Source organism: Rhipicephalus sanguineus, chromosome 9 (genome assembly GCF_013339695.2).
Source record: "Rhipicephalus sanguineus isolate Rsan-2018 chromosome 9, BIME_Rsan_1.4, whole genome shotgun sequence".
Classification (NCBI taxonomy): Eukaryota; Metazoa; Arthropoda; class Arachnida; order Ixodida; family Ixodidae; genus Rhipicephalus; species Rhipicephalus sanguineus.
The window spans coordinates 31464068-31478099 of record NC_051184.2 but is presented as its reverse complement, the minus strand read 5'-3'; the positions used below and the strand labels follow the sequence as shown (position 1 = coordinate 31478099).

General features: G+C 45.9%; 1 protein-coding gene across 1 annotated transcript in view; it reads right to left on the bottom strand.

Annotated features, from left to right (window-relative positions):
* LOC119404916 (nuclear pore membrane glycoprotein 210-like) overlaps positions 1-14032 on the bottom strand; it is an 81153-nt gene that overhangs the window by 31756 nt on the left and 35365 nt on the right. The window contains exons 15-21 of the mRNA XM_037671610.2: positions 13780-13826; positions 12692-12765; positions 12492-12561; positions 10283-10472; positions 7787-7896; positions 4382-4477; positions 1306-1842 (exon numbers count right to left, since the gene is read on the bottom strand). Coding sequence (XP_037527538.1) covers positions 1306-1842; positions 4382-4477; positions 7787-7896; positions 10283-10472; positions 12492-12561; positions 12692-12765; positions 13780-13826 — 1124 coding nt within the window. The remainder of the gene's footprint in view (positions 1-1305; positions 1843-4381; positions 4478-7786; positions 7897-10282; positions 10473-12491; positions 12562-12691; positions 12766-13779; positions 13827-14032) is intronic.

The window sequence follows — 14032 nt, the reverse complement described above, 5'->3', positions numbered from 1 at the left end:
TTTTCACGGTCGGGAAGGTGTTCTCCGTGCGTGTTCTCAACCGGCAGCCAACGACGCCATTGCCGCGCTCTCGGCCGTATATTTGTTTTCTCAAGCGGAGCTTGCGCCCACGCCTACGAATTTGCCGTCTGTGTTGTGTGCTGCTACGTAATGTGAACGGCGAAGCACCTGACACAACGCAGAATGCCTCAACGCTGTTCTGCGCTAGGGTGTGCCCTGTCATACCTTTCCAACAGAGCCGAAGCTTCGAAGGATATGGATTCGCGTTGCGCGCCCATCGCAGCCAACGTGGGTGCCTTCAAAGCGTGACTTTTTGTGCTCCGAACACTTCGAGGATAGTGACTATGAGTTACTGTGTAAATTGCTGGTCCCGGCTGCCGACCCACGTTGGGCTACGGCGGCTCGTCTGGCTCGTCGTCCTTGCTGTCGCTTGACACAGCAGAACGGTCACACGCATATGGTTGTATTTGGCGCATCCGTTTTGGAGGCCTGTCGAACTCGGAGTCGCAATGACCGCTCGTGGAACCACTGTCACTCGTACCTTGCATCTTTGCGCTCTCGCGACACGCTCGGTAGTTGTAGAGGTTTTTGAGGAATAAGCGCTATTTTGTTTCCTATGTGGGGAAAAGAGGACAAGGCTCAGCGCCACACCAGCCACCCTCGGTTCTTGAGAGGAGATGTGGAGAAAGGGAAGTGGCAGGGCAGGAGAGAGCGTGCCGGTTGCCCCCCTCTTGCTGGAGCACTCGACGTCACGTCCGCCGACAAGCGCAGTGGCATGCAGCCGCCGCGCTCTCACCATCCACTAAAAATACGGCCAACTGCTCGAAATTACATGAAATAAACGCTGCGTACAGGAACAGTCATGTCGTCCGAGTCGAATGTAAGTGTTTTCGTAGCTTTTTCAAATTTTTGTTCAGTATCCCTTTAATGAAGTGAGTAACGTCAACTAGCACGTCAGCATCATCAACATTCATGGCCCACTGCAAATAAGTGCGATTGTGTACCTTATCTATGTGCGTAATTAAGTGTTTTGTCCTTGTTGTAAATGCTTCTTTCCATTTGTCTGCACTTAGCAAGCCCACGTGCAGTTTATGACAATGATCCAACAGAAATAAAAGGAAAAAATTGCCGTTCACAAGTTTTGTAGCTTCACGAAGTAAAAAGAAAATCTACACAAATTTCTCAGAAGGAAAGCTTCTCGACAAAAAATTCATCCAGGTACGGGATTAAAAACCACAAGAACCAGTACAAATGAATCGCAACAAAGAGGCTGGTAATCCTCGCAGCCAGCGGTACGGCCCGCACCTGGTACTCAGAGCCGACAGGTATGGTCAGGTTGCGGGGCTCCAGACGAAGCGGGGCAAACACTTGGACGGTGGCCGGGGCACTGACTAGCTCTTCGGGAAAGTCCTTGGCCACGAACTGCACGGTGCCGGTGCCCAGGGCCTTGCCACGGACGGCAAAGCGGCGGCAGTTGCGTCCCTCTTCTAATGGTCGCAGTGACAGGGGACCCACGGTCCGGTCGGCTAGGGCCAGTGGAGCCGACAGCGACTTGCCCTCCATGTCCTCCAGGTACACCGTGACCTCCACTTCCGAACCGACTTGCACATGGGGGGAGGACAGTGCGAGCCTCAGCTGGGCGGGCCACACAACCGACACTTGCAGCGGCAATGCGGGGGCCCGGGGCAGGCAGAGGTCACGCAAGTGAACCTCGACCTGTCCTTCCCTCAGGCCGTGCAACTGGATCTTCCTCGGCAACAGCGTCAGTCCCGCAACGGGAGCGTCGCCGTCCTCACTGTCCAGCGCAAAGTGGCCCGAGCCGTTCAGTATGCTCACATTCACCTGCAGAAGCAAGACGGAAACATCGGCATCACTTCTGTCATGCAACAAGGTTTGCGTTTCTCAATAATAATTGTTGGGGTCTTATGTCCCGAAACCACTATACGATTATGAGATGCTGTAGCGGAGTGCTCTGGAAATTTTGACCCCCTGTAGTTCTTTAACGTGCACCCAAATCTAAGCACACAGGCCACTAGCATTTTGCTTCCATCAAAATGCATCCACTGTGGGCAGGATTCGGTCTTGCAACCTTCGGGTCAGCAGTCGCACCATAACCACTATACCACCGCGGCGGGTAAGGTTTGTGTTTCTTAAAGAAGTGAGTAGTACCAACACATCATTAGAAAGGATCAAAAGAAAGAATCCTTGAAGCGTTCTAACAAATGATGCTTGATAACAAGACTACATTTTAAAAGAAATAAGGATTTGATATGATCAGCTTGTGCAACGACCGTGCCAAAACAATTTTGTAGAACTCTCCTGTAGGATATGCGGAACCTCTATCATGTTTCCAAAGGGAGCATCAATGTTTCCACAGCTATGAGTCTCCTGGCAAATGCTGTTCTTTTTGAAGTTCCCCCATGGTAGTTTGACATTTGGGTGCAAGACATGCTTTATGGGCATGCAAATATTCTGCCAATGGGTGTCGGGGTGAGCTAGAGATATGCACGTGCTTAGAATTATGCCGTTGTAAAACCAGCTGTATCATTTAAATTTATGTCTTATTTAGAGTTCCAGTGATGTTTGACTGATTATTCCAAAGGGCTTTGCAGATGCGACAGCAACATTTCTTGTGACCTCGTAGCTGCCTTGAAAAAAATTACCTCTCAGAGAGATAATCATTAGGCTTGTGCGAATAGTAAATTTTAGGTTCGAAGCGAATTCGAAGCGAATAGTGATTTTGGTAGAATAATTTCGAATCAAATTCGAATAGTATATATCGCATATTATAAAGAAAAACGAGCATATTTGTCATGACCCAACCAACCTGCACAACGTTTTTTTAATAATATAACAAGGCATGTGCAAATGTCATTCTTTTTGGTTCAAAGGAAGTGGAAGCAACTTTGAATAGTAGCAGGAGTTGGCTTTCGGTAGAATGCAAGTGATAACCTGTAAAATATGTTACATTTTAAAATTTACTACACTTGGAGCGTATAAGCCGGTATAACAAGTTTTTAGACTTAAAAAATGATGAATCAATGTGAGGGTAATATGTTCATTTAACCTTGAAGTGGGGCTTCGCGGCAGTGCGGATTTTCCCTGGAAAGGTGTATTCACGGTATAGCACCCCTCCACCGCAGTGAAACCACCTTTACAGGAAATTACAAATGTGGATTTTTCCTGGAAAGGTGTATTCACGGTATAGCACCGCTACACTGCAGTAAAACCACCTTTACAGGAGGTTACAAGCGGACTAATATACACCTTCGTTCATTTCGAATACTTCGAAATTTTCAATAATTTAAATTCGAATCGAAGCGAATTCGAATACTGTATTATTCGTTCGAATATTCGAAGTTCTCGAATATTCGCACAAGCCTAATAATCATGCTTTATCATTAACCCATATATGCCCAAACTCTGAAAAAAGGACAAAACAAAAATATTTTTTCACAAAAAGTGTACTACCCTCAAAAGAAAGCACAAGTTCTTTATTCACTGCCAGGTAAATGCAACACTGTTTTTCAAGCCGTCCTATACATATACGACACTGGGCATTAGGGATGCTATGTGCGGGTGTGGTAAGCCTTGAAACATTTCATGTGCACACCGACATTGCACTTCTTCCTCTCCATGACGTCTTTCACACAAATCCCGTGTTTGCCCGGAGAAAACGGTCGGCACGTGGCAGCATGAAAAGCAAGCAATGTCTAGGCTTGCACACGTTGAGAATGAGGCCTGCTTGATGTGCTGCAGGTGGCGCTAGTCATCAGCTAAAGAAATAGCGATGTTAGAATGCATCAAAGAAGCGTCCTATATGTAGGACACTTAATATCAAAGTGTCAAGGTAATGGCTCTTCTACTGGCAGGCGATCGAGGTGTAATAATAATTTTTGGGGTTCAACGTCTTAAAACCATGATATTGGGCGTAGTGGAGAGCTCCGGAAATTTCGACCACCTAGGGTTCTTTAACATGCACCTAAATCTAAGTACACGGGCCTCAAGCATTTTTGCCGCCATCGAAAATGCAGCACCCACGGCCGGGATTCAATACCGCGACCTTCGGGTCAGCAGTCGAGCACCATAACCATTAGACCAACGTGGCGGGTGGCGATCGAGGTGTATCCAGAAGCATGTGGTCTGTTCGTTCTCTAGCGCTGCTTATCTCCAATCAACCATATCAACTAGCCCACTTTCTGGCTTTCGCCACCTTGACTGTCACCTATGACAGGGGTATAAACAGAGCTATCTCCTATGGTTATTATAGTTCTAGCAGCCTGTCTCTGCCCGGTTAGGTCATCCATCTTTTCTATGTTCTGCAAGTGTTCTTCAGAGTACACCCGAGTTGAAGACCACTGAAAAAGCTGAAACCACTCACCTGATGAGACGGATGTGCAAGCACTCGTACGCTTCCGCTCGACAGACGGGCAGCTTCGACCAATTCTAGCTGCAACGAGCCGCTTACTGTCTGCACCTGTGCAAACGGCGAACCCACACTGCGTAAGAAGCTGCAACTGCGTTCGACTTGCTCTAAAGGCAGTCAACAACGTCCTGATGATGCACTCCATATTCTGTTCAAGAAGTCCGATACTTGAGTAATAGAATGACGATGTGGCGACGCACTCTGCGCATATTTCCGCATTCCCTCTACCTCGCTATCACTCAGCCCAGTGTACCACGGCTACAAGCTGCACTGGATTCTGATAAAACACAGTGCTACCGCATTGTCACCCGAGGTATGCGTCACCGATGGTGGCTACAAGAACAGGCTGCCCCTCTTGGAAGAAGATTATTGTTTTCGCTACCCAGGGGTGCATAGGGCCGGTATACTCGCTCGCTGCTGCTGCTGCCTAATTGAATAAACGGTTGTTCGTTTTTACGTTGGCATTCGTCCTTGGGTAGACTCCCCATAACTACGTAACTGCTTCCTTGAAGCGAGAGCTTAGTACCAGCAGTACCACTAACCTCAAAAACAATTTAATTCAGATACACTTCTGTACTACCATGGTACTATCTGGCACCAGTAATAATAAATGTTGGGAATTATTGTCCTAAAACCACGATATGACCATCAGAGACGCTGCAGTGGAGGGCTCCGGAAATTTTGACCACCTAAATGTAAGTACACAGGCCTCTGGTACAGGGGATCTCAAACTTTCTTGTAGGGGTGTGCGAATAGTGAAATTTTATCTCGAATCGAATTCGAATCAAATAGTGCTGAGTAAAGGCCAAAAATACTGAATATTGAATATCGAATCGAATATCAAATACAAAAGATGTTATTCAAATTTGAAAGAAAGAACAATGAAATGAAATCTGCTCATGCCCCCGAGCACATAACGCGGTGAGTGACTGCTACTGAAAGACTACAAATTGTCATGCAGAGGAGGCACAAGCTGTTCCACATGGCGTGGCTTCAGGCTCTCTCAATGTGATGTTACGGTGTTTACGGCTCATCTGACAAGGATAATGTTGTGCTTCATAGTCATGAGTGCTCCGGGCCCAAAAATCTTCAAGTGCGTGCCGCAACGATGGGAGTTTCTGAGCGAATGTTGCTGTGTGGCAGTGGCGACTGCACAGCGTGAATAACTTTGCACAAGTGAAGCCAATCATTGACGGTTTCCGGGCCAAAGCCTGAACGTCTTACGGCACATGTGGCGTACGTGACTGAACTACGCAAGGAGTCCGTGCCTTCGTTTCGGAAGCGAAGTTTGAAGGACTTGACTGTTTTCTCATGCGTTTTTTACGTGCAGAAATGAGATAATCTCCTTCAAAGTAAACATGCACTCGCTTTTGAATCAGGATATCAGTGAGAGTCTTAACGAAAGGCCTACTGTAATGACGTTAGCGTTAGTTTTAGCCACCCCACCCTGACCAAGTAGCACCATTGGCCTTTGTTACGTTTTAAATATTTGTCCTGTTGAATTATTCGAAACTTCAAATACTAGCAATTCAAAAGTCGAATCAATTTATTCGATTATGTATTATTCGATTCGAATTCGAAAGCCGAATATTCACACACCCTTACTTTCTGGCCATGGGGAATCCCAACGGCTTTTCCAGAGTGCCACGAAACCCCTAAGTTTTTCTTTAGCAAGAAGACAAAGAGGTGTGGAGGGGAAGGGTTGACGCCTCTTGACGAGAGCAACCACACTATTAACGTCCGCGTATTGGCCTTTATCTTTAATATCGAAGGCCACCGTTGTTGATGTGAAACTGCCGATAATAGACAGACTTGTGATTCCTCCGTACCCCCCCACGCGAGTCGCGTAAAGTGCCTGCTGACCATACACTGCATGCTTCAGGCACCACGCAACGTAAGCAATGTGTTTACACAAACGAAGTGCCGCATGTACAGAAGCCAGTTTCATTTTTTGCAAAACAAACAAACAAGGCATGCCAGTCGCACTGCAATATGGCCGTCGATTGATACACTGGTCGTAAGGCCAAGTCTAAGTGTTCGTGTATTCCCAGACGGCAAGAAGCGATGCCTCTTGCATGTATCAAAGTGCCCGTTGCGTGTTTCATTACAAAACCGACATAGTGCAGTGGCTAATCAGTGTGCATGAAAACTGTGCCACGTGAACGCCTGCGTGCCATGAGCCATAAATAAAGCGACAAGGTTCCCATTAATGTCGTTTGAATTGGGCTTGTTGTTTGAAGCTCGACTTGCAGAATTACCGAATTGATTCCCGCATACGTGTTACAAACTGCACTCACGAGCAAGTTTCATGGCGCGCACTAGACAAGTCTTTAGTGATGCTACCACGTGGGTCTCTCGCTACCCGCCGACTCTCAATGTGCAGATGCGGCGTGCGATGGCTTATTTAAGTAAAAAATGCAATGCAAATTTTCGCGTCTAAGTAAACAAATTAGGTGCTAAAGGGGGTGAAACAAAAGCAGGTCACATTCGTTCTGACTGCTCACGGAGACCCCTGGGTTCCGCCGAACCCAGTTTTGAGAACCTATGCTCTAGTATTTCGCCTCTATCAAAATGTGCCCGCATGGCTGGGACTCGATCTCGCGACCTTCGGATCAGCAGTCAAGCACCATAGTCCCTAGACCACCGTCGCGAGTTCATTTGGCACCAGAAAACCCCTAGTTTTTATCATTACTTCTTTAGTTCACATGTAAGTATGCCGGCTACTTCCAGGTGCCAGGGTGAAGGTCATACAAGTACATTAAGGATAAATCAGTACCAACCAGTCCAGGTCAGCCCTATTAACCCTTTGACACGCTATGTACACAATTGTGTGCACCACGTGTTTTTGCCATTTGTAATGACTAGGGGCTAAGAGAAAGCAAGATATATTGAGCTTTGGACAAAATGAACCTCCTGCATAATAAATCTGTCTCCATTTCACTTCATTTTGCAGTGTACTGTTGTATATGATCAGTTTGCTAAAGACACTACCCTGTTCGACGAGTCATTCGACGTGCCTCTTCCCGCAAGCCACGTCAAAAGTGTAATTTTTCTTCGCCCCAAATGGACATACCCGAAAACAAATTTGCACTATATTTGTGGCGTAATATTTCATTCTATTTATGCAAAAACAAAGCATGAATGACTTCACAATAAATAGATATTTAATTACAATGACATTGGAATTAATTGCTATAACACACATAAATTAACGCATTATGACATTATTTTAGTTGCAATAGAATATCGAGTGCCTTGAAATAACGTTTTATCAATATGACGCACTTACAGATAGTTCAGAGGTGGCGTCTGAAAGGGTTAAACACCATGAGAGCAGGACGGATCACTATGACAACGCACCTTGTATTGGTGCAAGCCCGCCTGTTGGAGCACTTTCGCACTGAAGCCAAGCACCGTTGCAGTGACTGTGAGCAGTCCAGTCTTGCCCTGTATCTGCAGAACTTGAAAGTCTGTGCAACCACCAACACAAAGATGAGAACTCAAGCTATGAACATGGCTAACACTTAGAAGAAGGAATTAAAGATATCGTTAAAACACAAACCACTGTAATTCTAGAATTCCTAGTACACTCTAACCTCGTCATAACGAACACGGATACAGTCAACTGCCGATTTTTCGGACTCCCTAGGGCCCGCGAAATCGTCCGAAAAATCGGGCAGTCCGAAAAAACAAATTCATGCTTTTTTATTCTGCTCAAGTGGTCAAATCGCCACAGCCATGTCCGAAATAGCTTTAATGCCTCCCAGTACAATTATCAGGCATTTTGGTGCGCGCCCAGGCTCTCGCAAATACATTCGGTACCTGCCGCGAACCCCGCTTAACTACGTACGTGCCAACCGCCACTTTTGCATCTCGTGATGAGCGCCGCTGATAACAGCAAAGCGCGGAATATATTACGGCTATCTCGCATGAAGCGTTTGTAAACGATGACGCGGAACACAAAGACTGTGGCGGAAGAGCGGACGACTCGACCGGCTTTCCCCGATGCGTGTGCGCATGTAAACATGCGCATACACATCGCCGAATCGCCGCCGATACGCAGCATTCGCTGCCGTGTCAAGCCGATCGTTTCTAGTTGTGTGCAGCACATCGCCAACTAAGCTGACGCCGTCACTTTACTGTTGCTGTATCGTACGCACGCATTTATCATGAAAGGGTTCGTGATGCGCACTTAGTTCCTGACCGCACACGGGCGCGGCAATGGCGAGCTGGTTTCGTCCGCGAAGGCAACGCGTCTACGCGGCGCACTTAGCGGTCTCGCAGAAAGAGGCAGCAAGAATGGCGGCGCGGCGCATTTGGGTTCTCGCCTATTAAATGCGTGCAGTACGCATGCAACTGCGCTAGGCCACTTGTACTGCCGAGAAGTTAACTGTAGATGCTTATCGTAAGGGTTATCAGCGATTAAGCTGTACTGGCGCGTTTGACAGCTGCTGCCATCACGCCTCCGTGCATTTCCGCTGCTTATTCGTAACATCGCCGCACGACGCCGCGATAGCGGCCCCTTTGAATTTCTGGTCTGCTTCACCCCATAACGCGTCGGCATTGCGGCAAAGCCGACTTTCGGACTCTGCTACTGTCTCAAACAGATTGACTCGCGAAAGCGCTGGTTCGAACCTACGAGATGATAGACGCGGCAGAGGTGGGGCTTCAAATAATGCCTTTCGGACCTGCAATTTGGGCAGAAAGTCCGGAAAATCGGACGCGCAATAGCTTCAGCGTCCGAAATTTTGGACGTTCTAATACATTGAAGTCTATGGGGCTGGTGACGGTGCCGCGAGAGCGTCCGAATTTTCGAGCATGTCCGAAAAATCGGGCGTCCGAAAAATCGGCAGTTGACTGTATAACGCATTATCGGTTATAACGAAGTAAATGAAGAATAGTCTTGTCATAGCTACAGTGTTACAAATAAATGTTTATAACGAATTTTCGTATATAATGAAGTTATTTTCGTGGCAGATGCGACTTTGTTATAATGAGGTTTGAGTGTATTAGAAAAAGAAAAGCCCACTGTGCACAGCAGCATAGTAATAGTTTAAGTCAACTTACCAAACCTCGCTGTGCCCTTGCTGTCGCAGCATCATTACAAAGAAGCAAGTTGCTTGTATAATGAACTCAGCGATATGGTGTAATCGCCATACTCGTGATTCCGACAGAAACACGCAGATGCACTCGTGTGATGTCGAGCGATAGTTAATGACTGTATCACTGCATTAAAACTGCCCAAAGCAGCAACAGCACCTTCTGGCTTTTGGTACAGTTTCTACATACCAGTGGAAAAATCTGAATTCTGGGGTTTTACGAGCCAAAACCATGATATGACAATGAGGCATGCCGTAGTCAGATACTCTACATTAGTTGTGACAACCCGTATTTATTTAATGCACACCTAAGTCTAAGTACAAAGACCACCTAGGTGTCTTCAATGTGCACCTGGTCTACGTACACAGGTGTTTCCACATTTTCCGCTCGTCGATTTGCAGCTGCTGTGACCTGGAATCAAACCCATGTCCTCGTGCTTAGCAGAGTAACACTGAAGCTTTCACAGAGGGTTCTATATGCCAGGGATGCCATCGCAAAGCAGTTCGATTGCGATTATACGACTCATTAGTCGAACAGTGCGGCCCAAAAATTTCGACCAATGATGAACAGCTAATAGCGGCAAAAGACAAAGCCATAGAGAAAGTCATAGAATCGCAATATAATCTGTCTGCGATAGTACTCCAGCTGTTGCTGCACTAACATGTTGCAGGCCACACTGAAGGCATGACCATAGGTACACAATGTTTACACTCTAAGTTTCCAGAGACATTCACTTGATGGCGTGAGCAAACCCACCCCGGACGACGTGACGGTAACCGGCCGAGCTGTCCACGTGGTTCATGACATCCCAGTCGTTGGCCATCTTGGCCAGGGTGGGGTCTGACAATTCCCACAGTACGTCGAGGGACGACGTATTGGCTAGCTGCCGGCCCTCGGCATCCCGCACGACGAGCTCCACCTCTAGGGGACCACCGCTGCTTGGCACCTGCGGAACACGAAGACAAGAAAAAGTTGCAGTTGACTGAAACAATCAAGAGAGCAGAAGGGAGAGGCCACCTTCTGATGACAATCATGACGGTCTCTATCAGCATTTTTTTATGAAGACTGGCGACATGTAGTCACCAAGCCTGTTTATTATAATCATGTATAAGCTCTATCCATTACAGTCTAGCATCCTGGCTATCTTTTATTTTTTTGCAAAAGCTTCTGCTTTTGTAAGAAAACTCAGCCATTTACACGCTGTGAAAACTGTTGTACCGTGAAGCTGGAAGCGCATGAGTCTATGTGAGGACAGATCAAGACAGGTTAGTCTCCATTCAAGCATCATCATCATCTAGCATTATCATCATCATCGTTTCATTTTATTATTTTCTTTTATTCACTTTCCCCCTGTTGTCATGTGATCTGCGTGACACCAGACAGGCATGCAGAGGGCGCAGGCTCGAGTTAGAAGCACTCTTGCTGTTAAAAATTGCAACTGCCACCATCAATCGCAACGCTGCTGTTCCAAATGCTGCTGCTGATGTGGCTGTCACAGTCATTACCACCACCACCATTACTAACACTACCACAAGCACCACAAGAGCTCAGCCACCCAGAGTTATCAACCTGAACTTTTTCACATCGAAGTGCACGTCCCTGTGACGCACATTTTCTCGGCACCTTTGTTTCCATGACTGCTTCAGCTTGTACTGAATGGTATTCACGGCATTTCCCTGGTGCTGCACTAAGTTCTTCAAGGATAGGCTTGCTAGGTGTTGGCGCACATTTGACCTGCCTGATATAAATATTAGTCAAATGTTGCGTTCTTGATCAATTGGTGCAAATGCATTTGAATTCAACATTATACCTCACTAATGGCACACGCTGGTTTACAATGCCTAACTAGTCTATATAAAGTGATGACACAATAGGAAAAAGAATAAAATAAAAATATTACAGGGTAACACAGGCGGAAGAAACACGGTAATCTCACTCACTGTATGATGCCATAACTGTATTGCTACCTCACTGTTAGTTGCTCTAACATATCACACTGTTCTGATGTCCAGTGCTCCAAGCCATCAGTTCTAGACGAGAACAGTCGCTATGATGCAAATAAGGTTCGAGGCAAGTATTTTAGATTATTGTAGGCTTGTGCGAATAGTAAATTTTAGGTTCGAAGCAAATTCGAAGCGAATGGCGATTTTGGTCGAATAATTTCGAATCGAATTCGAATAGTATATATCACATATTATAAAGAAAAGTGAGCATATTTGTCATGACCCAACCAAGCTGCACAACATTTTTTTTAATTTGTAACAAGGCATGTGCACACGTCATTCTTTTTGGTTCAAAGGAAGTGGAAGCAACTTTTAATAGTAGCAGGATTTGCTTTTCGGTAGAATGCAAATGATATGTTACGTTTTAAAATTTACTATACATGGAGCATATAAGCCGGTATAACAATATTTTGAACTTAAAAAATGATGAATCGATGTGAGGGAATATGTTCATTTAACCTTAAAGTGGGGCTTCGCGGCAGTGCGAATTTTTACTGGAAAGGTGTATTCACTGTACAGCACCCCTCCACTGCAGTGAAATTACCTTTACAGGAGGTTACAAACGGACAGTGTGGATTTTTCTTGGAAAGATGTATTCACGGCATAGCATCCCTCCACTGCAGTGAAACCACCTTTACAGGGGGGATTATAAGCGGACACTTATTTGTTCATTTCGAATACTTCGAAATTTTCAATAATTTAAATTTGACTCGAAACGAATTCGAATACTGTATTATTCGTTCGAATATTCGAAGTGCTCGAATATTCGCACAAGCCTAGATTATTGCCTTCCCATGGGTGCACACCTATGACTTGGTATAACAGATGTCCATGAAGGACTTCCAGATACACAAAACACGAAATATGGGTGGGCCAAGAAAAAATACAAGCTGTATGCAGCTGCCCCGAGAGCAAGACAGGAACACTTGCCTACCGCCCATTGCACCTCCAGTCACACTCACCTTATTCTCTGGACATGACGCCGACGAGCTTAGCCGAAGTTCCACAGACGCCGGTAAAGAACACGCAATCCTGCACACACAGACAAAGAGAAAGCGTCAGCATCGCAATTCACAAAGCAAATGAAATACAATAGCACTGTGACCGAAGCGTGGCATCAAATGACAACTCATGAAGAGCAAAACTATGAGTGAGCTCTTGCCTGATGGAAGCTTGGCTCATGGCTGGGCTTGGCAAGGTGGCCGAGACATTGTTGCCAACAGAGAGGTTCAGGTCCTGTGTCAATAAAAAGAAAAAAAAAAAACATTCACAGCACAAGCCCGAACAATACAGTATTCCAATATCATGGTTCTGCAGAATACTTATGTAAGTGGACTATTTGATAACTTTTCGATAGGTGCCATTTGCAAAACCATAAAACACCCTGTCACGTCACCGTCACGCCACCTGTATCCGTCGATATACAGTGTTTTATCGCCTTTATTTAGAAAAATCGAGCACGAAAATGCTGTCTTATGATGGTTACTGGTATTGCGACAGTGACGTGATGAAGCATTTGACAAGGGCGTCAAACAAGTAATAGGTTGCCCTACACAGGACAGATGACCTTTGTTTCAGCCCCACGGCACCACCATCATGGATCAAAGAAGATGGGTACAGTTATGCATATGTACCCTATTACCCAAGTAACACAGAAAAACACAATGTTTTGTCTGGATCGTTTAGTGTGTCTATGTTATTCGAATACATCATATAGAATAGTAACAATGAGCTTAAGCTACACTCATTTGTGAAGATTTCAGTACTGCCAAGTTCTTAGTAATGCCACTTTTCTAACCTTCATTACTTATAGTAGATGTTCAAGGGCATAGACTGGCATGAAACAATGGCTACTGAACCTTCCATTTTTTAGATGTGAAGCATCTTATGGCGGAGTTCAATCCGGTGGTGGTGGTGTGCGGCGTGACCACCCTTACTGTGCATGCACAAACCCTCTCCCCACACCTCCTCTCCCCCTTTCCGCTCTCCATTGCTCCTTTCCCATTTCCTCTCTCCACCTCCCCCACCCCTCTCCATTTTCCTATCCACTCCCCCTTTCCCTCTCTCCCCTCCTCCTCTCCACTTTGAAATGCGGGCTCGACATGCCGAAACGCTGCTTCGCATCGCCTCATGGTTCCCTTTAGCGGGAGATGGCCCGAGTTTCTTTTACATCCTTTTTGCACCGTTTATTGGCCAGTACCAATCTACATTTACTTGCATTGCCATTCTACAGTGCCACAGTCTACTCACCGTTTCGCCGAGTCCCCGACACAGCACTCGAAACACGTGTAGGTCCTCTGCATAGCAAAGAAAATGGCGATGCATCGCAACCTTCCCTGTAGTAGTAGTAGTAGTAGTATCTTTATTTTATTTCTTGTAATACAAGAAAAAGGCTGTAACAACACCAGTTAGAAAGGATTATTTTCCCTTTTCAACATTTCAGTTACACGTAAGAAAGTATTTGCATGAAAGCTTTCTTTGGCTTCATTATCTATCACTCTGT